This window comes from Balaenoptera ricei, chromosome 15 (assembly GCF_028023285.1).
Source record: "Balaenoptera ricei isolate mBalRic1 chromosome 15, mBalRic1.hap2, whole genome shotgun sequence".
Taxonomy (NCBI): Eukaryota; Metazoa; Chordata; class Mammalia; order Artiodactyla; family Balaenopteridae; genus Balaenoptera; species Balaenoptera ricei.
In genome coordinates, this window is record NC_082653.1 from 14046601 (window position 1) to 14074493 (window position 27893).

The 27893-nt window shown below is 45.5% G+C and overlaps 1 protein-coding gene across 1 annotated transcript in view; it reads right to left on the bottom strand.

The window, feature by feature from the left end:
* EYA2 (EYA transcriptional coactivator and phosphatase 2) overlaps positions 1 to 27893 on the bottom strand; it is a 258658-nt gene that overhangs the window by 162585 nt on the left and 68180 nt on the right. Inside the window, exons 2-4 of the mRNA XM_059899040.1 lie at positions 15942 to 16060; positions 3883 to 3925; positions 298 to 440 (exon numbers count right to left, since the gene is read on the bottom strand). Of these exons, the coding sequence (XP_059755023.1) occupies positions 298 to 440; positions 3883 to 3925; positions 15942 to 16050 (295 nt within the window). The 5' untranslated portion in view covers positions 16051 to 16060. The remainder of the gene's footprint in view (positions 1 to 297; positions 441 to 3882; positions 3926 to 15941; positions 16061 to 27893) is intronic.

A 27893-nucleotide genomic window follows, 5' to 3' on the forward strand; every position in this document is an offset into this window, starting at 1 on the left:
GATCCAGCCATACCTGCTATCAGTTGTATCCCCAAATTTACCAGTATGTGAATCATTATATTTCCATTTTCCCTAAGCCAGCTTGGGTTGTGTCTTACTCTTGCAGTCAAAAGAGGTCTTGATATAGTCTCTAGATCTTGAACCATATTTAAAGTGTCTGTCCTTCTCTTCTATCTCCAATTCAAAATTAGGCTGGCTGCATTTATCATTCTGCATTTCACTGAAGCAATAGGGCAAAATAAAGACCATGATGGTGGGGATCCCAGGGGGAAAGCAAGAGCTTGGTCAGGTACTCACTGTAAGAAGGGATTCCATAGGCTTGTGCTGGAGGTGGGTAAGCTGTGTAGGGGGTGGCCTGCTGGATCCCCGCACTGTACTGAGTCTGGCCGTAGGCTGCCATGGCCGTGGGATGCTGGCTGGGCAGGACACGTGGGCAAGGTCTGCATGGAAGGAGAGAAGATGAAATCTCCAAGCCCAACCCAGCATCTCTCCCCCCTTATTCTGGTATCACCACCACCACCACTATTTTCCTTTGGGGGTATTTATTCTTTTCTTTTCTTTTCTTTTTTTTTGGCCACTTGGCTTGCAGGATCTTAGTTCCCTGACCAGGGATTGACCCTGGGCCCCGGCAGTGAAAGCACTGAGTCCTAATCACTGGACCGCCAGGGAATTCCCTAGGTATTCACTCTTTCCAGGGGAAAGACAGCTTACATATTCATCAAATCCTATTTCATTTTCCTTTCCTGGGCACCAGGAAGATTACACTTCCTGTCTCTCTTGCAGTCAGATTCAACCACATGACTGGGTTCTGCCTGACAGAATGCCTAAACCATTCATAGGTCTGGCCAACAAAACCATCCCCTTCCTCTTTCGGCAGCAACTGTGGAGGGTACCAGTTGAGAGGGCGGAGCCAACACAGTTACATCCTGGATCCCTGAGTCAGCCTGTGGAGGAGAGGTGCCCTGGAGAGTTTCATGGGATCCACATTGGACTTTATATAAGAAACAAACCTTTGTTGTGCTAAGCCACCGAGACCAAGGTTTATTGATTACTGCAGTATAGCCTATTCCACCGTGATTATCTACCCTAATTTAGACACCTTCCCAATTGATTGCAGCTTTGACAGGGTTGTCATTCAAGATGCCCTGCTCTTGGCCATGGGGTGGGCACATGGTGCAAGATCATCCAATCAGACTTTGTTCTGGGAATTTAAATCTTGGGCTGAATAATTCATTCCAACAACCACATTCTGAAGAGACTGTTTTTTAGTTCCTTCCTATTGCTTGGATCCTAGAAGCTGTCCTACTCTTGGTCTTTCTCAAGTCCTGATTATTCCACTTTTGCTTCCATTGTGAGCTACTCCAGATCTTCCAAAAAAAGTACTTTTGTGCTTACATCAGCTGGGGTCTATTTCTGTTACTTGCAACCAAAGAACACAAATGGATTCCTTACTCCAAGATGAATAACAGGTTCCATGGAGGGCTAGGATTTAACGGGCCACTGACCTAAGACATCTGGAATATAACGACTGCTAGTGATCACTGCGCTCTGACCACGGGCTAGGAACTGTGTCACATGGGCCTAATATGTGCACTGAATCACATCGGATACTGATATCAACTCTCTGGGGTAGAGGCTCTTCTAACTCCCATTTTAGAGAAGAGAAAACTGAAGCTCAGAAACCGCAAGTCACAGTTAGAAAGTGGGAAATCCGGAACTTAAACTCGTAAGTCTGACTCCAGAGCCCACACTTGTAATCACGAAGCTTTGCTGCTTCTCAGTGACGGGCCTGGGATTGACTCAGCCCTGTATTTATTGCTCCTGTAGGGAGCAATAAATAAAGTCAAGGTAGGTTGTTCTAACAGGAAGGGGACAAGATGGTGAATCTACGGATATAATTTCTTTGGCCAGTGCAGTTTTTTCTTAATTTGAAGTTGCCAGTATTTTAAAACCAGAAGATTCACACACACACACACACACACACACACACACACACACATACACACTCTCTCTCTCTCCTTATTTCCCCCTTCTCTTGCAAAGCAGATGCTTTGGAAAGCCTGGGTCTGCTCTGTGTGCTGCCATCAATTCTTGGGCCTACGATATGCCAGGCACTGTCCCAATTATTGCATGTAGACTGGCTCATTTAAACCTGATAGCAACTGTGACAGCTCTTGGAGGCAGTTACTACTCCCATCCCCATTTTACAGATAAGAAAACTGAGGCAGAGAGAGATGAAGGAACCAAAAGCACACAGCTGATACACAATTTGAACCCTGGCTCCAGAGGCCACGCCCTTAACCACTCCACCTCTGTGCAACTTGACAAACTGTATCTAACCATCCTGGCCACGAGTTTATCAGTAGATGGTAATGAGATTCCCAAACCTGTATCTGATTCCATTTTGATTACATCACCTTAGTAAAAACCTGTTGGTTTCCAGAGTTCCTCCTACATACGAAGCCTGATGGCAGGTGTGAGACAGATGCAAAAGTTCACGGAATTATAAAAAGATGTTCTCAGGTCCTCTTTCTTTTTGACAACTACTGTGCTGAAGAGTTGGGGAACTTGTTCCAAGATGCCTAAGAAACTTGTTTGAGCTGGAGACGCCAGAATCGGTACTGGAAGGCGTTTCAGCAGTCAAGATTCTTACCCTGTGAGGTGCTTGGAAACGCATCTGGAGCATCGGGACTTAGTGCTGAGCAGAGAACCTGATTTGAAAATGTTCCCAACTTATACCTGTCTTTGGAAGTAGAAGGTGGAAATCGGAGATGATCAACTCCTGCTTCCCATCAAAACCGATGTGAAATTCTCGGATAAAACTGGGGCTCAAGTGAAAAGCCAGAGAGAGGACAGTGGAGCTCTCTAACCTCAAGGCCATAAAACAAGTTAGGTAGATTTAACAGACCTCAGTTGCTACCGACAACCCCCAAAACATCTGCTGGAGGGAAAGAAAGGATGAGAAAGTGTGCTCCTTATAAACAGCTTCTACAGTCTCATCCAGGGAGGAGCATGTCCAGCCATGGAGGAGCTGAGTATCCAGACTGAGGGCCATGCTGACTGTCTTGCCAAACCCGGGGCTTCTCACACTAGGGGGTGCAGATGGGCAGCCCCTGAGGACCCTGGGTAAGCCCTGTCCATCACTGGGCTCCCACTAACCCCTGTGCACGGCTCTCGCGGAGCATTTGTACCGTCCGCTCTATTGAGATCTCTGATCTACTGGTCTCTCTCCCCACTAGACTGGAAGCTCTCCGAGGGTAGGGACTGTGTCTCACTGATCTCGCGAGTCTCCAGTGCTCCTACGAGATTTGGTACCGAGGAGTGTTGGGTGAAAGTTGGAGCAGGAAGAGGGAGGAAGGAGGGGGGAGGAGGGAGGAAGAAGGATAGAGGGGGGCAGAGAGAGAAAGATGGGGCAGGAGGAAGGAAGAGGAGGGAGAGCACAAGAGAGAGAGAGGGCAAAGAGAGAGGGAGGGAGACAGAAAAGGAGAGAGAGGAAAGGAAGGAGAAAAGACAAGAGAGGGAGAGACAGAGAAGCAGGAAGGGAGAGAGGAATTGAGAAAGTCTATGATAGGAAAGAACAGGAAGGAAAGGAGAAAAAGACTGAAAAAAAGAAGAAAGAAGAAAACAACAGCCAACACTCTCAGGACAGTCTGTTCCAGACCCCTTTCTAAGCACCCTTTACGTGGGGCAGGCATCATGATTGTCCCCCTTTTCCAGATGGCGAGACTGAGGCCTGGGGAGGTGGGGTTGTTTGCTCAAGGTCACTCAGCCAGTAAGAGTAGTGCTGGGATTCTTTTCTAGGGAGTCTGGTTCCAGAGCCTCTGCCCTCCAAGAAAGAGAGAGGGAGAGAGCGTGAGAGGGAGATAAAGCAAGGGTACTCACCTTGCAAAGAGCTGGGACACACTCAGAGCCGATGTGGTGATGCCTGGAGGGGAAAAAAAAAAAACATTTGAAGGGCTTGAGCTGTCAGAGTGATGTTCCCCAGAAGCTGTGACTTCAGACGCCAGGTTGAGGGGGAAGAAACTCAGAGAGTTGCTGCCAGGGACTTTCTCAACCACACAAGCTTATCTGAGGCACACCATTGTAGCACTCTCCTTCTTGAAAACCTTTTCTGGGTGTGCTTTGTCTCCAGATACTAATTGTAGGACTACGTATAAAGAACCTGTAGTATCTTGAAACATCAGAGTAGAATCCATCCCCTCACTCATTGTACAGATGGAGAAAGGAGGGCAAAGAGACAGAAAGAACGTGCTTGAGCCAGGTCACACGACTAGCTGGCAGCTGGCGCCATGTCTACTCCGGGATGGAGACCCACTCCCTTCCTTGCCTTAAAGGCAACCCCAGAAACCTAGAAAGGCAGACACTGGTTGGCTTTGATTATCCAACACCTATTTTCCTTCTTCTGATGATGTCACCTTGATATTCCTCCTCTCCCTCCCCAGTTTCAGTTCATTGGGTTCAGGTGGGGCTGGCCCCAGCACTTAGGGGGGGGCACATCTTGGATTATCTCCTAGGCTCCAGCTAGAGTGTGGGGCAGGGAGATGGAAGAGGCCTGAGGTCCTGATACAAGTGCTCTACACTGTATCTCTGGGCACTCAGCCTCCAACCATGGTTGGGAGGCAATAATCAGGAGATGATGAAAACGTGATAGAATTTTGCTGGGAGAGACATTTCCAAGAGGATAATTTTACAAACGAACAGTTCACTGGGGAGGATTTTGTGCTGTGTCATTTTAAGTAATACCATGCAATGTCCTCAGTGTGGAGCCCTGGCAAGTTCTAGATGATGTGTCTACTGATTGTACCAACCTGCCAGTTCACACGCCCTGGTATGCAGGGCAGTGGCTGAGGCGCCCCTGGGCCTCCTGAGAGACGCCCCAAGCCCTCCAGAGCTCTGAGCCTCTCTGTAAACCAACCTGCAATTCCAACTCTAGCACTCAGTGAGCGAAGAGACTTCGGGCAGACTGCCTATAGTCTCTGGGCCTCAGGGTACCCTCCTGCGAAATGGGGAAAAAACATTTATCTCACAAGGATGCGTGAGGATTAAATGAGATGATGATGACTCTATCCATCATTTACCCAGTGCCTGTTACATGCCAAGCTGTCTTCTAAATCCATTACCTGGATTATTCTAATCCTCATAATCACCCCTTGAGGAGGGTTCTCTTCACGCCCCCATGTTACAGATGAAGGGCAGGAGGCGCAGAGAGTTTACATAACTCACTCAAGGCCACACAGGTCCTAAAGGGTGGAGCTGCGATCTGAACTCGGGTGGTCTGGCTCCTGACTCTGGCTTCCCAACCAGGACACAGCAGCCCACGATGACAATCATCATCATAATAGCAACCAGCACCCGCTTAGATGTTCACCACGTGCCGGGCCCGTGTTAACTGCCTACATGCATGAACTCATTTAATCCTCATGGCAATGCTACAAGGCCGACAATGTCATTATCCCCATTGCACTGACGAGGAAGCTGAGGGTCCAAAGGCTAAGTGCCTTGCTCAAGCCACACAGCCTGTGGACATGGGAACTGGGACTTGAACCCAAGGGCTATTTGAGTCCCAAGTCCATCTCCTTAATCACCTCCCTGGCAGAGTCACATTCTGTTCGAGTCCCAAGCCACTGGGGTGAGAGGGCGAGTCCTGAAGTCCAGCTGGTCCAGTGGTAAAGAATCCGCCTTACAATGCAGGGGACGTGGGTTCAATCCCTGGTCAGGGAACTAAGATCTCACATGCCACGGGGCAGCTAATCCCGCGCCACAACTACTGAGCTCGTGTGCCTCAACTAGTGAGCCCGCGTGTCGCAAACTATAGAGCCCATGTACCCTGGAGCCTGCGCGCCACAACTAGAGAAGAGAAAACCTGTACGCCACAATTAGAGAGAAGCCCGCGCGCTGCAATGAAGAGCCCGCGCGCTTCAACGAAAGATCCTGCGTGCTGCAACGAAAAATCCCATGTACCGCAACTAAGACCCGACACAGCCAAAAATAAAGAAAATACAAAGATAAATAATAAATAAATCTTAAAAAAAAAAAGGCTGGACAGCATCAGCGTATATTGATCATAGTAAGGAGGAGTTGTGGGATACTTTTGTTCCAGTTGTAGACGTGAGAATGTGTTGTGTATGTGTTGTGTGTGTGCTGAATGCCTGTGTAAAAATATATTTCTTACTATGTGTCATATTTTTAAAAAGTCGAGACAGCAGGGATCTAACGCCAAGGAAAGGTGCTGGCGCACAGTAGGTGCTCACTCACTGCTAATTTCCCTGCTCAGGGTTTCCTGCCCCAGGCAGAGCCTCCCACATCCCCTTCCTCATCCTCCCCCAGGATGGTCTCATTCTGAAACAGCCCCAGTCTCATTACTGGTAAAAGCCCATGATTTGAGTTATGTTTAGTAATATATGTTACTGAATTAAACATTTTGAATATGTTTTCTTTAATAAATATGTAAATATTCATAAAAATCAAAATCTATGGAAACAGTCCTAGGGGCTTGGATTAACTCCGCATTCTAGAAATCTGAAGCAAGCATCTCCCCCTGCCCCCAACCTCTGCGCCCTGATTTGCATGTTCACCTCGCTTCCCCTCCTGTTCCTCTGAACTGTTATGCAATCAGCCTTCCCTACCAGGGCAGTTCTCCCTCTCCTGCTGTGCAAACCTATGGTCCTCTTCCACCCCAGCAACCCCCAGGAAGACTGTGCAAGGAAGAAACAGGCATTTAGTCAGTGCTAAGAGATTTTCCTTCTGCAGACTGTGTGATTTTTGAAAAGCACAGGCTCTTTTTTTTTTTTTTTTTTTTAAACTGGTATCACATTTAACTTTTTTATCCTGGGACACTTGGGAGAATTGAGAACCTGGAAAATGAATGTATTATATATAGAATAATCTCCTTCCCTTTCATGCCCTCCCTTTCTTCTTCCTTTATTCGCTGGCAAGGATGGCGCAGACCTCATGGAGACTCCTGATGGTCTGTGCCAGTGTAGGGCCCCCAAGCTCCTTCCCTTCCTCAGGGACCTGGGGTGGGACTGTGTAAAGGACAACCACGCTCAGTGCTTTGGGTGCAAAGGTGGAGCAGGAACTCCCCAAGAGCAGAGAGCCTCTCTCTTCCTCTGAAGCTCTTGCTGTGGTTCAGGGCTATTAGTCCGCAGAGGTCCTGTGGACCAGGAGGCCCAGATGCAGGTGGAGCCATCCGTCATGTGCGTACCAGGCAATGGGCCTGACAGTGATTGCGTGGGCAGCGCACGCTCCAGCGTGAAAGGCGGAGGAGTGGGCATCATTGTTCAAGTCGCAGGAACTACCTCGTCCTCAACGTAGCCCAGGATGTCTTTCGGTGATCCCCTAGACGCCCGCATCACCACTTTCTGGATGCTGTTGTGTTTGACAGCTTTCTCCAAATGGTAAGTCAGAGCCAGACAGATACACTGAAGTGGAGACATGGGAGGCCATGCCACAGAGCGTCCCACGCAGCTCAGGAATGGTCTGGCCCATAGACACGGCAATGCCATTGGATGCAGGCATGATGCTCTGGACAGCGGCACGGTCATCGCACCTCAGCTTGCCAGAGGGGCAGAGAGGGCGTGGACTGTGGTCATGAGTCCCTCCATGATGCCAGCGTCACAGACCCAGAGGGCATGCTGGCAATCTAGGGGGAGTGGTCATACTTCTCCTGGTCACTGCATCACAAACATGGAGCCCTCAGCACAAGGGGCAGATGACCCTTTGACTCCAGTCCTCACGTGGGCCCCAAGCATCTTCAGGGTGGTGAAGACACCACATGCAGTAGAAGCAGCAGCCCTTTGATACTGGTGAGATCTGGTGCCTGGCAGTTGGAGATGCCCTTCCCACTGACCACAGGTTCCTGTTCTCAAACTCGGCAGTGCCACTGAACTTGCTTGATCAACAAGATTGGGGTCAGTGGCGGAATCATTGATGGCAACTTGTATCCACGTTGCCAGTGGTGAAAGCAGCCCTGGTGACCTGACTCAATGTAGTCAAATCTATTTATTTCAAGCTTCACCATGTGTCTCCGAGGGATGTGGCTAGCACATCAAATGGGGCAGCCGGCTCCCAAGGGAGGGGCAGAGAGCCTCCTCCATTTACTTGTGAATTTAAAACTCTAAGCCCCTCCTCCTGCCCAGGTTCCAACGGGCGAAGGGAGAAGGATTAGCTAAACAGATGGCCAGAGCCTCAGGGTGAGCTTGTTCATTTGTTCATTCATTCATTCATTCACCGCCTGCCATGTGCCAGCAAAAGCAGTCAGAGTTCCTGTCCTCATGGACGCCCCAGTTTAGTGGGGGAGATAGATGGTAAACAAATACTTAAATAGATAAGGAAAGTACTTAATTACAATGATAACAAGGTGCAAAGGAAGGAAGTGGATGATACAGAGCAGAGCACCTGGAACATTAATATGCACAGGATTCGCCTGGGGAATCTTATGAAAATGCAGACTCCAGTCTTTAGGTCAAGGAAGCTCCCAGGTGATGCTGACACGGCAGGCCCAGACACCATACTTTGAGTAGCGAGGGTTTAGACCACAGGCTAATGAAGAACTGCAAATTACGAAAAAGTCCCAACTCTGGGTTCATAAAAATAAATCTCCATCCCAGAAGTCACAAACTCAAATGCATACTGGGGCCAAGAAGGGAATATAAATGATCTGATGTAATATGAGGAAACCAGAGCTGGGGTCTGTGTGTGTGAGTGCACACATATTGTGTGATTGTGTGTGTGCGTGACTCTGGGATGTGACTTACCCAACGACACACACAGCTGGTTCATTCATTCATGCATTCAACAAATGCTCACGATGCACCTACTGTGGGTCAGATCTATAATCCAAATCTCATAATTTGTTATCTTAATGTTGCTTCCAAAAAGAATAGCACGTGGGCTGAAGGGGTCAGACCCAAATTCAAATCCTGACTCTGCTGCACGGTATAACCGTGTGGCCCTGAGCCCATCACTTCCTTTCTCTAAACCTCAGTTTCCACATCCACAAAATGGGGTACTATCTCATCCCTGCAGGGCTGTCGCAAGGATTACACGAGGCAGGTACCTGCCAAATGGTAACTGCTCAACACACAGGAGCTATTATTAGTCTTCTATTCTCCTGGGGCCCTTGCTTCAGCCACTTCAATTGTGAGCCCAATTTGAATGTTCACACTTTTTTTTTTTAACCTCTCACTGGGAGGATTAAGAAGCTAATGATTCTAAAAGCAGCAACCACTATTATATTGCCTAATTGGATCCCAGGGGCCACTTCTAACTGATCCCCCATGAGATGAGACAACTTCTAATGCAAGATGTCTTGAGGAAGGTCTTGGCTACGAAAGCTGCGTGTCTGTAAATTTCATCAGCTCATCTCCTTAGTGTGGGTGCTTTAGACAGCACTCAGACCAGGGTCAGCGACAGCAGGAGGGAGCACTGTATTAGGAGTTCAGCATGTGTGCCGCACAGGTAGAGGTCGTTCTGGGTGCTGAGGCCCCCAGGAAGCTGGCTGAGAAAGGCTTAAAAGTGCAAAGGGTGAAACTGATCTGTGGCTCCCCAGGCCAGACCTGGGCAAAGCTCTGGGCAGCTCAACCTTGCTTGGGTGAAATGAAAGAAAATCTGCCAGCCCCTGGCTAGAACCGGTGAGACTGAAACTGGAAATTACACCATATCATGCCCAGGGCAGAGGAGGGACAGGCAGTCTGAGTGAGGATGACAGCCCAGGTTGTTCTGCGGTGATTTCACCTCTCCGAGGAAACACTTAATGAGATTATAGCCTCAGCTTTTGCAAAATGTGTCTGCATTTCAAAAGAAAAAATTTTTTTCTCGATTCAGTTTTGCTTTCTTAGTTCCATAACTTTTTCCCTCCTCCTTCCAGAAGATGGGATACAACTCAAATCCAAATTTCCCTTAAATAGTAATGAACGATAGCTTATATTTCTCAAGTGGTTCCTACAAGCCAGGGACTCTGCTAAGGACTACATGGGTCTTATCTCTTCTATTCCCCATAACAACTCAACGAGGAAGTTGTTCTCTCTACTTTATAGATATGGAAAATGAGGCAAGGGGAAGTTAAAGAAACTTTACTAAGGATTCAAAGGCAATATCAATCTGAAGTTATCTGTGGTTCCTAAAGGTTACTCTATTCATCCACCACCCACCTATCACCCATCCATCTACCTACCCAACCATTCACCCAAGGTCCATCCACTCACCCACCCACTCGCCCACCTACCCAACCATAAATAATTTTTAAGGACCTACCATGAGCCAGGCACTGAGCTGTCTGCTAATTAGGAACAGAAATTTAAATACATATGTAGGAATAAAAAATTGTCTTTGTCCTGGAGGAATTCACCACCTAGAGCAATGGTTCTCAACCTTGGGTGCACAGTACTGGGTGCCTTTGGAGAGCTTTAAAAAAGTTTCATTGCCTGGGTCACTCTTCTGACCAATTAAATCAGACTCTTTGGGGGTAAGATCTGGATATTAGCATTAAATTGTTTTTAAAAACTTCCCAGGAGAGTCCAATGTGCAGACAGGTTTAAAACCAGCCCTGGAGGCTGGTTCTCAAAGTTTGGTCCCTGGAGTGGCAACATCAGCGTTGTCCGGGAATTGTTAGAAATGCAAATTCTTGGGCCCCACCACAAACCATTACAGAATCAGAAATGCTGGGGATGGGGCCCTGCAACCGGTATGCCAAAAGAACTTGCAAGGTGGTTTTGATGCACAAGAGAATTTGAGACATAAATATACATACTTAAATTATAGAAATATACGTTTACACATATGTAATGCATAGAGAAAGTCTTCCATAACAGGAACACAAAACAGTGGTTACTGCTGGGGAGGGGAGGTGACGACTAAGATTGGGTGGATGTGGTAAAGGGGGATTTAGTCTAATGTTCAAGCTTTTATAAGGATTGTGTATTTATGTGTTACTTGGTGACCAGAAATTGGATTGTCTTGAAAAAAAAAAAGAGGAAAGGGAGGGTGCTGCAGGCAGGGGACACAGCATGTGTTAAGGCTGTGAGATGTCATACCACAGGGGGCTCACAGAGGGTAGCACTCATTCAATCACCCTGTCCTATAGTCCTGCAGAGTGCTCTGTCTTCTGTCTTCATTCCTTCCACAAGTATTTCTTTTTTTTTTTAAAATGGCAAGTATCATTTTTAAAAATCAAAGTATAGTTGATTTACAATGTTTCAGGTGTACAGCAAAGTGATTCATATATATATATTCTTTCTCAGATTCTTTTCCATTATAGGTTGTTACAAGATATTGAGTATAGTTCTCTGTGCTATACAGTAGGTCCTTGTTATTTATGTATTTTATATACAGTAGTGTGTATCAGTTAATTCCAAACTCCTAATTTATCCCCCTCCCCCTCCCCCTTTGGTAACCATAAGTTTGTTTTCTATCGACAAGTATTTCTTAAGTACCTACTAGGCGTCATGCCTTGTTCTCAGTGGTCAAGATACGTAGGCATAAAGTGGGCAAGATCTGCCTTCAGAGAACTTACATTCTGGTGGGGAGGCAGACAAACAGCAAGTGAATAAACACATAACTTCCAGCAGAGAGTGGGAATATGAAGAAAATATTAAACAAACCAAATACCGCGGCTGAATGTTCTGTTGGCTCTCCCCTCCAACTTGATCCAGAATCTGACCTGTTCTCACCACTCCATCACTACCACCCCATCTAAGCCACCTTGGTCTCTCACTTGGGTTATTGTAATGCCTTCGTTGTTACCCGGGCTCCCATTCTGTCCCCACCCGCAGTCCGTTCTCATGTGCAGCCTGAGGGAGCCTGTCAATCTGTAGATCAGATTGTCCCTCATCTGGTCCCAACCGCACCGCTCTGCCACGGCTCCCATCTCACTCAGGGTAGAAGCCAAGTCCCTCCAATGGCTCACAAAGTCCAGCATGGTCTGACCCTGGGTATCTCTCTGATCTCAGCTCCCCGTCACTGGCCCCTCGCTCACTGGGCTCCAGCCACAACAGCCTTCCTATTGCTTCTCACGTGCTCTGGAACCGCTGCTCCCTCAGGACCTTTGCATTTGCTATCTTCTCTGCTCCTAAGGCTCTTCTTCCCTGTGACCAAGAAGTGCCCGTCCACACCTCCTTCAGGTCTTTATTCAAGTGTTACCTTCCCAGTGACATCATTTCTAGCCACCCTAACAAAAACTGCAACCCCATATCGCTGCATTTCGCATCCCACCCTGCTTTCCCCCCCAGTACATATCACCATGCAACATGCTATATATTTTGATATCTATATATTTTATGTGTGTATGTGTGTGTGTGTGTGTGTGTGTGTGTGTATAAAACATGCTATATATCTATTGTTGTCATCAGACTCTTGCCCTGCCAGCACCCTAGGCAGGGCTCCAAGAGGCAGGGGTTTTGTGTTGTCTTCCTAGTACTTAGAACAATGCTGGGCACGTGTTTGAGTGAACATTTGTTGAATGAATGAATGAACAAATGATTACTTTTGATAGGAAAGACCTCTCTGATGAGAACTGAAGGATGAGGGGATGGTCCTGCAGAGATGGGGGGAAGCCTGGTCCAGGCAGAGGAACAGCAAGTGCAAAGGCCCTGCTGGCAGAGTCACGCTTGTGAGTTAGAGCAAAAGAAATAAGGCCAGGGGCTGGGTCCAGTGAGCAGAGGTGACGGGGTAGAGATGAGTCTGAGAGGCTGGCAGGGACAGGCAAGTAGAGCCCACCTGGTGGCGCAGTGGTTAAGAATCCGCCTGCCAATGCAGGGGACATGGGTTCGAGCCCTGGTCCGGGAAGATTCCACATGCCGTGGAGCTACTAAGCCCGTGCGCCGCAACTACTGAGCCTGTGCTCCAGAGCCCACGAGCCACAACTACTGAGCCCACGTGCCACAACTACTGAAGCCCGTGCGCCTAGAGCCCGTGCTCTGCAACAAGAGAAGCCAGTGCAATGAGAAGCCCGCGCGCCGCAATGAAGAGTAGCTCCTGCTCACCACAACTAGAGAAAGCCCGCGTGCAGCAACGAAGACCCAATGCAGCCAAAAATAAATTAAAAAAAAAAAAAAAAAAGTAGAGCCTACTTGGCCAAGGGGAAGGAATTTAGATCTTATTCTATACTTTTTTAAAACACCAAGTCCTCTCCATTTTAAATCATTTTATCCTCCCATCAATTCTATGAGGTTGGTGGCATAATTATTCCATTTAACAGAAGAGGCAAATGAGCCCCCAAGAGGTTAGGCCACTAGACCAGGGACTTACAACTGGTAGGAGGCAGAGCCAGAAATGCAATGGGAGCCACCGGGGGGCTTTTGGGCTCCACGTTCCCCCCACCCCAGAGCCCCCCCGAGTGTAGGCCTCATGCCTCATGGCTACTGGGGTCCTCCTTGGACCTGGACCCTTGCAGTCACTCAATAACTTTCACTCTGTAACAGAAGGAAGGGCCCAGGAGGAGGGAGACCAGAGGCCAGGCAGGAAGGGCAGCTGAGTCTGGCACTTGAGGCCACAACTAGGGTGGAATGTCTCCTGCAGAGTCCTGGAGCTCACCGCCCATGTCAACAATCAAGAGAAAGAAACGTGTGTGGGGGGGGGGGGGGAAAGAGAGAGAGAGAGAGAGAGAGAGAGAGAGCTGACCCTGCCAGCCCCCTGCCTGCTCTGAATTTGGAAGCAACCTCTTTCTGCCCCATTGCTCACTCCCAAAGCCTTCGCCTTGGCCTCAGATTGCCCCAGGTCAGTAAAGGGTACAGACAGCTCCAAGTCACAAAAAGGAGACAGACAATGTGTTTGTGGGTGCCACCACTGTGCGGGATGGACATCTGGGGTCTGCAGACCCTTAAGATCTTTGCAGAAAGTGATTATTGACTTTAGACGTGAGGACTCTGGAGCCAGAGTGCCTGGGTCTGATTCCTGGCCCTGCCACAAGTTGTATGACTTTAAGCTGGTTACTCAACTCCCCAAGCCTCAACTTCCACATCCGTGAAATGGCCTCGTAGCCTAATAGGGGTGTAATAATTACAGGGGAAACAGTACAGTGTTCTGATTAGGAAAACAGACTTTGGAGTCAGACTACTTAGGTTCAAATTTTGGCTGTCGCTTAACTGTCATTTCAGACAAGTTACTTAGCCTCTCTGTGCCTCAGTTTCCTCATCTGTAAAACGAGTATCCACTTCTTAGAGTTGCAGACACTAAAGAGTTAATACATTTTAATGCCTGACACATAGCAGGTGCCAAGAGTTTGCTTTGATAGTGATGGAGGAGGAGGAGAATTAATTTCAATTTCTATTGCTCTGAAGAGTGCCTGGGACAAAGTAGGTGCTCACAAAAAATGAAGGACAAGAGGAAGTGGCAGGCACTCATCTTCTTGACAGCTGCACCTCAGCTCCTACTAGTGGAAGCCAGGTGGGAACACGGGCCCAGCACTTCTAAAGAATTCGGCATCTCAAGAGAAACTAGAAATCCAGATATTTACGTGAGCTCTCCCAATTTTTACAAGTTCACTTTTATTTAAAGCACAGTATAAACCAAACAAAGACATACCTGAGGGCCAGGCTTGGCAGCCAGTTTGCAATCACGGTTTTGAGTTCCCTGTGGCTATCTGATTCAATGGGATAATAAGTTTATTTACTATGCCCCCAAGGTGTGCCAGGCGCTTTACATAACATCACCCCATTTGATCCTTGCAATAAGCATCCTATGAAGTGGTCATGATTCTGCCCCCATTTGGCAGGTGAGAAAGTTGAGGCTCAGGAAGGTTAAACAATTTGCCCAAGATCATTTGGCCGGGAAGTAGTGGGGTTGGGAGTCAGCCTGGGATCTTCCTCCCTCGGCAGTCTATGCCTTTTCCTGTCTCTACTGGCTCTGAAATGAAGAGTCTGTAGTTGATTGGTGCCTTCACTCAGAAGGAAAAGGATGACTGTCTTTGAACAGGGCTCAATAAATTATCTCAAACTCTAAAAGAACCCAGGGTGGCTTACACAGACGCTCCAAAGGACCAGGAGGAACGAGGGCGTGCTGGTCACAGGAGCCCAGACCCTCTTGATGGTATTTTTAGCAGGGCTGTTCCAGCTTCATGACCAGCACACAAGACATTATTACTGCTATCTTGGTGACGGCAGTAATTATTCCCAAGAGCCTGGAGCTGCTTAAAAGCAAATTCCTTCTGATGTTATATTCAACTAGACTCACGTCTCTTTGGTTTTCCATGACAATTACATAGCACTGTGCCCCCATGAGCTGGCATCAAACACAGACAGTGAAGGAGAGACAGCTGGGAGTTTCGGAACACCACCAGCAAATCCCAAAGCTGCTCAAACAAAGGGTTAAGCCCAATGGTTAAACATAATAGCTTAATGCCTTTCGCTAAGTAACTCTGCGCTCTACCAGGAAGGCTGACAGATCCCAAACAGTGCAAACAATAGCTGGAATTGTCTAGCGAAAACTAGTCTGACTGCATCATTTGCCAATAGTTTTTTAAACAGCTTAACTCTCCTCTGCTTCCTTGACTGCAACCCAACCTGAAAGCAAAAGGCAGATGAGTTCTTGTCCCAACGTCAAACCCCCATAAACAAGACGCCTGCTTGGATGTGGCGATGGCAAGAGAGAACTCAGAGGTCCAGCCCCAGAGCCTGCAGGTCATGCCTGGGGCCTGGGCCTGGGATACACCCCAAACCGACTAGCGTCTATGGAGGTGTCAGCATTTCTGGAACTGGAGACCGAGACAGGATGTTCAGAACAGGAACGAGCACACTTTTACCTCTAATGACTAGACAAAACTGTTAGCAACATACGCGAAAGTTTTGGTCCGGAGTCAACAATCTAATTGGGTGGGAGGAGAAATTGTCATTAACGACAGTACTTGTGAGAGGATGTGTGCCGAAGGCTATCAGTCCCTTACCATATTCCGTGGGGCGAGCGGGGATCACCACAGGGCCCACCAAAACGCACACCAGGAGGCCTACCTTCTATGTCACTCAGAGTCCAGACATCAGCGTCGGCACAGTTAACCTTCAGTTTACCCGGACGATCGCTGTTTACAGTAAGGCTGGGAGAGATCACTAGTTCTAGCATTTCCTTGTACCTGAAAGAAAACAAAGGGAAATATAATTTATTCATTAATTATGCATGCTTACTAATGATTCCTATTTCTTTCCCTAGGAGTATAAATATTAAAGCTGATTACCTAAACCCAGCCATCTTATAAATTCTACATCATAAAAATTCACTAAACTTTCCATCAAAGGGAAATGAGGAATTGAAATGAAGTACTTGCTCCCCTCTGGAGAATACACCCACTTGATTAAAACTTTCCCCTCCTTCCCGTTGTATTTTGTCATTAGAAAAATTTTATTTGGGTCTCTTTTAAATGTCATCTGAATGAGCTGGAGCGAGCCAGGGAGACCTTCCAGTAGAGGAAGGGAGAAACGGGTAGAGAGGGAGTGGATTGGGTTCCTAAAGGCCAGAGGCATGAAGAGAAGGTGGAGTTGACTGTAGTTAAGAGAGAATGGACATGGTGTTACACGGTGTCACCTGTACAGATGGACAAGGGCTCAAAAGGTGTCATCGATACTTAAAAAGTCCCTCTAGGCAGCAGAGCCCCACAGCCCAGCACCGCGGTCCCTACCAAGAAAGAACACACTAGCTCCTGAATTACCCATGATCTTGATAAATGCTATTGGGGGCAGGAGTAGGAAAGAATAGGGACAAGTCTCTTGGGTCATTCTCTTTTTTCACTGAAAACTTTTCCAACTCTTGTGCTATGTCAGTACTTATTCCTCCTAAATTCCTACCCACTGTGGTCAGGGAATGAGGTTTCTTTTTTTTTTTAATTTATTTTATTGAAATATAGTTGATTTACAATGTTGCGTCAACTTCTGCTGCACAGCAAAGTGATTCAGTTATACATATATATATATATACACACACATTCTTTTTCATATTCTTTTCCATTATGGTTTATCACAGGATATTAAATATAGTTTAATATTAATATAATTTAATATTTAATAGACTGACAATAGAACCTTGTTGTTTATCCATTCTATGTATAGTACTTTGCATCTGCTAATCCCAAACTCCCAATCCCTCCCTCCCCCATGGCAACCACAAGTCTGTTCTCTATGTCTGTGAGTCTGTTTCTAAAAGATACATGCACCCCAACGTTCACTGCAGCACTGTTTACAATAGCCAAGACATGGAAACAACCTAAATGTCCATCAACAGATGAATGGATAAAGAAGATGTGGTACATATATACAATGGAATACTACTCAGCCATAAAAAAGAATGAAATAGTGCCATTTGCAGCAACATGGATGGACCTAGAGATTATCATTCTAAGTGAAGTAAGTCAGAAAGAGAAAGACAAATACCATATGATGTCACTTATATAGGGAGTGAGGTCTCTGGTTAACATGCACAACATCAGACATGGTGATTTTCAAAGGACTAAACTACAACCAATAACGTGTGCCACTGATTCAAGTTGCCCTCAGCAAAAGGTTAAGTTTAATCACTGCAAATCAGTATCTAAGGTCATCCTTGGCAGGATATGTTTATCACCATCCTAACAGAACACAGTGTACCGACTGATGGCGACATGGTTATAAACTCAGATTCCACTGTAAAACGGTTGTGGATTCAAATTCCATTTCACTACTCAGTACCTTGACCAAGTTACCAAACTGCTCTAAGTCAAAAGTTTTCTCGTTTGGACAGTGGGGATTATCAGTATCTCCCTAACAAGGTCATGGTGAAGATGACAAGAGATGAGACCTGTAAAGAAAGGACTTAGCAGGCAGCAACCTAAATGTCCATTCACTACCATAGGAATGAAGAATACAGGCAGAATGGTCACACAATGGAATACAATACAGCAGTGAAAAAGACTGCTCTGGAGCTCCACTCAGCACCATGGACAGACTGCCAAACAAAGTACCAGGCAATGAGACAGAAGGGTACCCAAGGTATGATACCATTTCTGTGAAATTCAAAATATACAAATCAATATTATACACTATTTAGGGATACAGACATAAGCAATAAAAAGATAACAGTATGTATAGGAATGATAGACACCCATTTCAAGAGAATGGTTAGCTAGGGATCATTGGGGGATGCAATCTGGGGAGAGGTACCCTGGGGCTTCAACTGTGCAACAATGTCGTTCAGAGGTTGACACAAACTCTGGCCCATCCAAATCCAGCTTAGCATCTGTTTTTGTGTGACCCATGAACCAAGAATGGCTTTCACATTTTTAAATGGTTGAACAAAATCCTAAGAAGGATAACATTTCACGGCCTGCGAAAATTATGTGAAATTCAAATTTCAGTGTCCATTAGTAAAGTTTTCTCGGAACACAGCCCTGCTTGGTGGTTTACTGTATCATTCTTGGCTACTTTCACGTTGCAACTTCTGAGTAAAGTAGTTGCCATAGAGACCTGCAAAGCTGAAAATATTTCATATCTGGCAGAAAAAGTTTGCTACCCCCTGTTTTTTAGTCTATACGCAAGGTGGTGGGCGTACTGCGGTCAGAGGGTTACTCTTCATCTCTGTGTCTGAAACACTTAATTTTTAACAAAGAAAGAAATCACTTATCCCAGGACTTGCATATAGGAAGTACTTTATACATAGTTTTTAATCAGATGAGAAAATCCCACACAAATCAGCTTCCAGTGTTGAAGTCTTTATGTTAGCTGATGAACATTTGGGTCCTAAGTGTTCCCATGTATACATGGGTTTTCTCTTTCCCCAAATGCCACAAGGCACTTCAGAAAGAGGCCTTGGTATCTCTTTCCTTTAATATGTCAAAACATATTGTATGGAGCTTGGCAAATAGCAGACATTGAACCTATTGTCTGACTGTAGCTGCCAGAAATTTGCATTTTATCCAAACTCACTCCCTTCATCCTTTTGGGTATATGCAAATAACTGAAGGTTCAAAAATAAACAACGTTGTAAAAAATTACATTGGTCTCTAAACATCCAGACACTATGAGTACGGGTATTAAAGGCAGCAAATTGTTAGCTAAATGACCAAATCCAGTTAAAAATAAAACGAATTGTTTTTCCTCCTCCTCAGGGTTTAAAAATATTTGAAGTATTTGCCAATATTTAAAAAACAAGGCGATTTCACATAAAAATCTAGAGTTTCAGCTTCTCTTGAAGAATGGAAGAATACTGACAGGTTCCTGCATGGCAACTATCAGCTGGCTGCCCAATCTGGTCAAGGCATATGAGCTCCAGTTGACCACAGTCCCCACCACTCCCTAGTGTCTTATATTTGACCCTCTTTTTCCATTTCCTTGTATTTCCTCCTGGTCTCTACAGGCCTTTGCATTTGAGCCCCATGGATTATGTGTCATCAGACAAGCCTGATGAGGAAATAAACAGCAATGTGACACTTCTGGCCTCAGTCACATAGCTTATGATTTTACTGAGTACTGCTGTCACCCTCAAGAGCAATTAGCACATCGAAATAGCATTTGTTGATGTTATAGCAGAACAAGAAGGTGTCTGTGAGTTTTAACTCTAGGACTGAGTATTGCTACTAAAGCTTTGGTGTCTTCACCAAGGACCTTGCCTAAGGTCCTTCAGGGCCAGGCCAACGTGGAGATCATCCTTATTTCCCCCATGGCACCTGATACAGGATCTTGTTCATTCTGTCATCCGATTAACATTTGTCGGAGGATGACAGGAAGGAAGCGACGGAGGAAGACAGGAACTTGGAAGGAGAGAGGGAGAGACGAAATCCATAACTGAGCAATTAGCTTCTTTAAAAAAATTTTTTAAAATTCCTATTTATTTTCATTTTACACCCCGTCCTACACAATGCCTCTAATGTATTAAATATGTAAATATGTCCCCTTGTAAATGATGCTATACTGTTTATGTGACGTGTGTGTGTGTGTGTGTGTGTTTGGCAGTGCCGTGAGGCATGTGGGATCTTAGTTCCCTGACCAGGGATCGAACCTGTGCCCCCTGTATTGGGAGTGCAGAGTCTTAACCACTGGACTGCCAGAGAAGTCCTGTAACATGTGTTTTAATGTACATGAATAGTGTTATGCATGAGACCTCATTCTGTTCATTGGGATTTTTTTCCAGTCTGCAAAATGATTTGATAATGTGTGATAATTGCTGGATGGTTACTTAGCTTGTAGCTAGAATTCCATACTGCATACCCACTCTATTGTGTTTATGCATTGCCCTAGTGATGAACATCTAGGATGCCTTCATCTCTCAGCTACCATAAACAATACTGCAATGAATATGTTCATTAAAAAAATATACATATATATGTAATGTGTACCTATATATGTGTGCTTACATATACACATACACATTCTTAAAATGTATAAATATTTGAGGAGGATTTCTGTGTCATTGGGTATATGTGAACTGAACTTGACCAAGTACTAGCAGATTGTTCTTTACAATTCCTGTGCTAATCCAGATTCCCACCAGTAGTGCATAAACGTTCTAATTTCATAAATTCTTGCTAACACTTGGCATTGTCCAGCTTTCTGATTTTTGCCAAACTGTTGGATGGAAAGCAATTATCTCATAGTTGTTTTAATTTTCATTTCTATGATTACTAGAGAGTTTGAGCATATATTCACATAATTGTGGGCCACAAGAGTTTCTAGGAACTGTCTATTCATATCTTTTATCCTTGCCCATTTTTCTACTGGGTTTTTCTTTTCCCCCTTTTTTGTTGATTTGCTCTATAGAGTGCCTTGTAGAGTCTAGGTATTAGTCCATTGTTGGTTTTATTTATTTATTTATTTATTTTTGCTGACAAAGCAAAAGACTTTATTGGAAATGGGCGCCCGGTCAGGGAGCAGTGGGGTAAGGGAATGCAGGAGAACTGCTCTCCATTGTTGGTTTTAGATGTTGTAAATTTCTTTTCTTAACCTTTCATCTGTCTGTTTTTTTAAAATATATGATGTCTTGTAGAACAAAAAAAAAATCTTATATATTTACCCAATAATGAATGTTTTCCCTAGGTGTAGAAATGATTTCCCTAACCCCGGGATATTAAAATTTGTCTACATTTAAAACTATTGACTTGGAATTTCACCTTTTATAGTTAAACCTTTAATTAATCTGGAGTTTTCCTTTTAATATGGGTTAAATTTGCATTTTCTTCCAATATTGGAGAAAATGAAAATAAGCCATTTTTCCTAATTTGTATTAAGCTCTCCAATTGAATTCACCTCCCAGTTACGATGGAACGGTTTCTATTTTTGGTTCAATCTCACTATCACAATAAAAAATAAAATCTACAAAACATTGTTTTAAGGCCTTGCAGGGCAACTAAGGTAGGACTTGAGGGCCCAGGATCCCAGAGAGATGTGAGACACGTATTAAGTTAAGTCTGACCTCTACTACTTTTCACCTCAAGACATTTGCCGATTTATAAGCACAGAAGAAAAAAGAAGCAGCTTAGAGTTTTCCAGTCTCACTGAGTTGGGGAGACAAAAATTGGACTTCAGGATACTAAGGCGGCTAGGACCCAAGGAGCTAAGATCCTAGAGATGAGAACCACAGAGAAGTTAGCCTGACATTGTTGACAGTCATCACCCTTGGGGCGTTTGCTGAAACCTAAGCTGGGTGGGGTAAGAGTCAAAGAGGTCAAGCAGAAAGGGGTGGCTAAGAAGGCAAGAGACGAAGCAGAGCTTTTGGCAATCTCCCAGTACTAGGGAGACAAAATTGGAGTTCATGGCCCATCAAGGATAAGAATCCTTGGGACTTCCCTGGTGGTGCAGCGGTTAAGGTTCCATGCTCCCAATGCAGGGGGCCTGGGTTCGATCCCTGGCCAGGGAACTAGATCCCACATGCATGCCGCAACTAAGAGTTCACATGCCACAACTAAGGAGCCGGCTAGCCGCAATCAAGGAGTCTGCCTGCCGCAACTAAGACCTGGCACAACCAAATAAATAAATAAGTGAAATATTTTCCCAGCAATCAATGAAAAAAATGTTAAAAATTTACAAAAAAAAAAAAAAAAAAAAGGATGAGAATCCTTGGTAAACACACCAGGCTTTTAATGAGACCCCTGAAAGGTCACTCCCTTGGAGTAAAGACCAACCAAATAGATCCTGTCTTGAATCATTTTAATCCCTTACCGGATCAAAGTGATTTGCCTGTACTATCACCACCTGCCAGGAGAGCAACTTTTCTTTCGGGGAAGATGTCATCTTCCAGAGTTTCCACAATTTTTCATACACAATGTTTAGCATGTAATAAAAAATTACCAGGTATGCAAGGAGACAAAGCCAAACAATCAAAAACCAAGACAAAAAAACCAAATTCATATATAAGATTCAGATATTAGAGTAACTAAACATGGACTTCCCAGCAACCTTGATAATATGATCAAGAAAAGAGATTTACAATGGACAATGTTACTAGAGAACTAGAATCCTTAAAAAAAATCAAATGGAAATTCTAAACCTGAAAAATACAATAATTGAAATTCAGAACTCAATAGAGCAGTTGAACCACAGACTGGATATAGCAGAAGAAAAGAATGAACTTGAAGATAAGTCAGTAGACACATCTCAGAAAGAAGTCTGGAAAACAGGTTTTAAAAAAAGCATAAAGGAAACATGGGACATGGAGAAAAGGTCTAACATACATGTAATAGGGGCCACAGAAGAGAGGAGAGAGAGAACAACTTAGAAACAATATTTAATGAAAAACTGACAGAAAACCTTCCAAGACTGATGAAAGACATCAAGTCAATGGAATCAAGAAGCTCTGTCAATCAGAAGCAGGATAAGTACAGAGAAAAATACTTCTGGGCATATCATAGTCAAACTATACATACGTGAGAATATATTAATATATTCAGCCAGAGGGTAAATAAGACAAATCTTTAAAGAAGGACTAATAAGACTTCTCAACAGAAATGATGGAAACTAGAAAACAATGGAATTGCACCTGCCAAGGTAGAATCCTATGTCAGCAAAAAAATCCTTCAAAAATGAAGACATGGGCTTCCCTGGTGGCGCAGTGGTTGAGAATCTGCCTGCCAATGCAGGGGACACGGGTTCGTGCCCTGGTCTGGGAAGATTCCACATGCCGTGGAGCGACTAGGCCCGTGAGCCACAATTGCTGAGCCTGCGCGTCTGGAGCCTGTGCTCCGCAACAAGAGAGGCCGCGATAGTGAGAGGCCCGCACACCGCGATGAAGAGTGGCCCCCACTTGCCGCAACTAGAGAAAGCCCTTGCAGAGCAACGAAGACCCAACACAGCCATAAATAAATAAATAAATAAATAAATAAATAAATAAATAAAATTTTTAAAAAAATGAAGACAAAAATGAAATAAACTAAAATTAAGATTATTTGCCACTTTGTAGCAAATAGACTTGCACTACAAAAGAATACTCTGGAAGCATGAAAATTCAGCAAGGGATGGAGAGTAACATAAAAGGGTCAATTCAAGAGTAGGAGAGGACTAAATGAACTTAACATGTTCTAAGGACCTTGCATTTTCCTTGAGGTGGTTACAAGTACTAATTTATAGTAAACTTTTTAAGATTTATCAAGGATGCATTCTATAATCTTTAGGGTAACTGCTTAGAGAATAAAAATAATAAATGTATGCCAACAAGCTAATGGAGGAGAAAATGGAATAATAAAAATACTTGATTAATCCAAAGAAGGCAAGAAAGTAGAGAAAAAGAAACAAAGAAGAGATGGAACAAATAGAAAAAAATGATAGATTTAAACTTAAATTTATCAATAATTACATTTAATGCACTAGGGTCTTTGTTAGGTAACGCAAGATCTAAAATTCAAACATACCTAGAGCAGTTCAAACGCATCATCCTTTGGAGGCAAATAAATAAATATCACTAACAAAGCCAAAACAATAGAAATGCTATTAGACCTGGGAATTCCCTGGAGGTCCAGTGGTTAGGCCTCCGTACTCTCACTGCTGAGGGCCCGGGTTCGATCCCTAGTTGGGGAACTAAGATCCCACAAGCTGCGCAGTGCGGCAAAAAACAAACAAAACACAAAAAAGTAGTCCTTAAAATAAATACAATATATTTTAAAAAAAAAAGTTAGTCCTCACACAGTAAACAGGACCATGAGTTAAGAACCTGACCATTGTTTTTCCTGCTGCCGGCTATAGCTTATGGGCACTGCTATCTTGTAGAAGCAAACCATTAACAACAAAGTATAGCAACATGAATAGTTCAAGACAACTCAGGGAGAAAAATCCTTCCAAAAATTCTAACCATAGCTCCCATTTCCCAAGCACCTATTACGTGCCAGGCAATTTCCCTGATTACTTTTACATTATCTCCTTTAATTCTCTCAACCACCCAGGGAGATATAATTATCAACTTCTATCTCCCAACAGGCCAACTAAACAGATTTAGGTCTGAGCAAAGCATAGGCACGAAGGAAATGCGAATTGTTCCTGTTTGGTGAACATTTCCTGTTCTGCCATGAGGATCTAAAAAAAAAAAGCTTCGTGAACTTCCCTGGTGGGGCAGTGGTTAAGAATCCGCCTGCCAATGCAGGGGACACGGGTTCGAGCCCTGGTCCGGGAAGATCCCACATGCCGCAGAGCAACTAAGCCCATGCGCCACAACTACTGAGACTGTGCTCTAGAGCCCGCAAGCCACAACTACTGAGCCCACGTGCTGCAACTACTGAAGCCCGCATGCCTGGAGACCATGCTCTACAAGAGAGGCCACCACAATGAGAAGCCCACACACCATAACGAAGAGTGGCCCCCACTCACCACAACTAGAGAAAGCCCGCATGCAGCAACAAAGACCCAACGCAGCTAAAAATAAAAAAATAAATAAAATTTAAAAATAAATAAATAAAAAGCTTGGTAAATTTCAGCGCAGGGCGAATTCTGTGTTCTTGTTTTATGGGTCATACTGTTTTATTATTGAATTACCTGGGGCAGCAGAGGAGGGGGCGCTGATCTTTTTGGTGTTTTGAGGGCTCTGAAGGTCCCAACCTGGCCCCACTTATAGTGCTCATTTTACAGATGACAGAAATAAAAATAGCTAACACTTCAAGAGCATTTACTCTGGAGCCAGGAGCTCTTTGCATGTATTGGCTCATCTCAATCCTATGAAGTGGGTGGAGATGAGGAGACTGAAGTTCAGAAAGTGAACTGCTAGTTAGTGGTGGAGCCAGGATTCACAACCAGGTGGTCTGGCTCCAGGGTCTGTGCTCTTAACCACAGCTTGCAAGTAAAATTGGGTCAGAATTTGAACCCAGGATCCATCCAGCTCCAACACCCACTAAGCAACCTGGTGGGAGTACCAGCTCTGTCATCTGCTACACGGGTTCAAATCCTAGCTTTGTGTCTTATGAGCTTTGTGACCTTGGGCAAGTTATTTAACTTCTCTGAGCCTCATCCAAAAAAATGGAGAAAATAATAGTACCCTCCCAGGCAGGTTATCCTGCAGATTAAGTCAGAAAAGGCATGAGTGAGCGGGTGTTCAATAAAGGGTAATTACTGACATTATTTGCATTCACACAGACAAAAGCTTGAAACACACAGTTCATTTTATGCCAGGTCGACACTGGGAAGTGCCATGAGGACCATCTGGAAACCACTGGTTCCTACTGTGGTCTGATGGGCAGAGTTCAGTTCTCTTGCAATTTGGGGGGAGATGTCCTTTGCTTTCTCCCCCTCCTCCCCTCCTTACAATTATCTGAAATAGGAGACCAGCTTATTCTCTTTGCAGGGGAGGTTAGAGAGAAATCAGACAGTCTTAACAGAGTCTGAGGGGAGGAGAAAGACTCAGCTTCCCTTTCATGAAGGCAGGGAAAGGAAGCAAAGGCGTGGGATTCATTTACAAAAAAATTTTTTTTTCCTGTGTTGCACTGTTGCAAAACCCCAATACCCCTGCTGCTTCAGATCCGGGCTAGGAGGAGCGAGAAGAAAGAGGCATCCGAAAGCCCCTACCCTCTGCCTTCTCCTTAGCCTGCTGCTGCCAGCGGCTTGCCGTCATTTGTTACCCTTGTCACCACCCCTGTCCCCGGGGATGGAGAAACTCTGGGGGAGCGTGGGGCTGCTGGGGGAGCCCAAGAGATGACAGCTGGAGGGTGGGGGCTGGGGGCGACTTCAAAGGCTGGGAAGGATCAAAAGCAGATGGAGGGTCCCAGGCGGGTGGGCGGCTCACCTTTCCACACCCCCCCACCGAGTGCACTGCTACCTTGGCTGGGAACAGTGGCCCTGCCTGCTGGATGGAGAGGACAGATGGCCAGTCGACCAAGGGGCCCTTAGAGAGGGCCAACTCCCAGCATCTTTCAAGGACTTAGAAATCCAAACCTGCCGACAGCAATCACAGGCTTCTGGATAGACAACAGCTGTGGCCCAAACCTGGACGTTTCTGGCCGCCTATACCTCATTTGAGTTCATTCGAAATACATCTGCTAATCGTGAACTGGCTCTGCCCTCATCTCCCCTATCGCGGGTGGGGGGTGGAGGGCCCTGCTGCTCGCACCAAAAGCCCAGGATCATCCTCCCTCCTCCCTCTCCTTCAACTCTCACATCCAATCCATCACTGGGTGTTGTCAAGTTCATCTCCTAAACAGCCACGGAACCCGTGAACCCTCCACCCCACGGCCATTGCCCAGGGCCAAGCCGCCACGCTCTCTGCCCTGGACAACTACCACGGCCGCTGTACCTGTCTCCCTGGGGCCATTCTGGCCTCCCTCCAGCTTGTTCTCTGTATACCAGTCAGGGGGACTTCTGACAACATAAATCTGAACATGTCCCTGCCCCCTTCACCTCATCCTTGCTTATAACCTCTGATTGTTCTTAGAACAAAGCAAAGACTTCTGAACACAGCTTTGATCCGGCTTCCCTTCACTCGCTGTCTCGTTCCAGGGCGCTGGCCTTCCTCTCACTCCACACTCCCTGTCACGAGGCCTTTGCACATGCTGTTCTCTCTGCCTGGAACACCATTCCCTCCTGCTCGCCCTTCAGACGTCTCAGCTCTAGCATGACTTCCCCAGGCCCTTCCTGAATGGGGCCCCTTCTTCCACAGCACCTTCCACAGACCCATGCCCCTCTCTTTCACATGCCAGTCACTATAACAGTTTTTAGACATGTTTATACATTATTTGATGTCCATCTGTCTTCCCAACCAGACTATAACCTCCCTGATGGCAGGGATTTTATTTTGTCCACCACTACATTCCCAGAATCTCCTGCAGGGCCTGGTTCTTGATAACTCTTTATTAAACATTTGTCGCGGGTTCCTGGTATTTTGGCCTGGTGGGTCTCATGGCAATAGCGTCTTTTCTTTCTTTGGGGGAACTGCCTCTCCCCCACTCTCTGTCCACGCGGCTTGGGTGGGGCTAACCGACGAACAGGCCCAGAGCCTGGCAATTTGCATCTCCCATCCCTCTGTCTAGTGACTGGCTCGTAGGGTGGTGGTCACATGATTCAATGGGGCCCAATGAGAGGCCTGGGATTAACTGCTGGAGAAGAGATGCTCTTTCCCACGGGACATGAACCTTGGAAGGTGTCTGTTTTACTGGCAGTGCAAGTCCACAGACCACCTTTGAGTAGCTAGTCTTAGAAGACTGTGACCCCCATTCTGATACCTGTACATCGCATCTTTGGTGTTCAGTGTGAAACTTAGAGTAGGAATAAACTGCAGACACAGTGAAATTCAGGGGCTGCTGTCACCATGGACGACTTCAGCATCTAGGGGGAAGGACGCCACGTGCTGACTGGTAAGTCACAAGCCCCTCCTCCTGTCCACACCTCCATCCTCCATCCTGTCCCCTTATAGTGGGGAAGATGTTACTTAATAGAAGTTGTGGGGTTAGGCTGGGATACATAGGGAACCACCTCCCCAGATGAATAAGGTACTTTCAGTCTCCTCTCCAAAGGCTATGAAGAAGGCAGATAAATAAA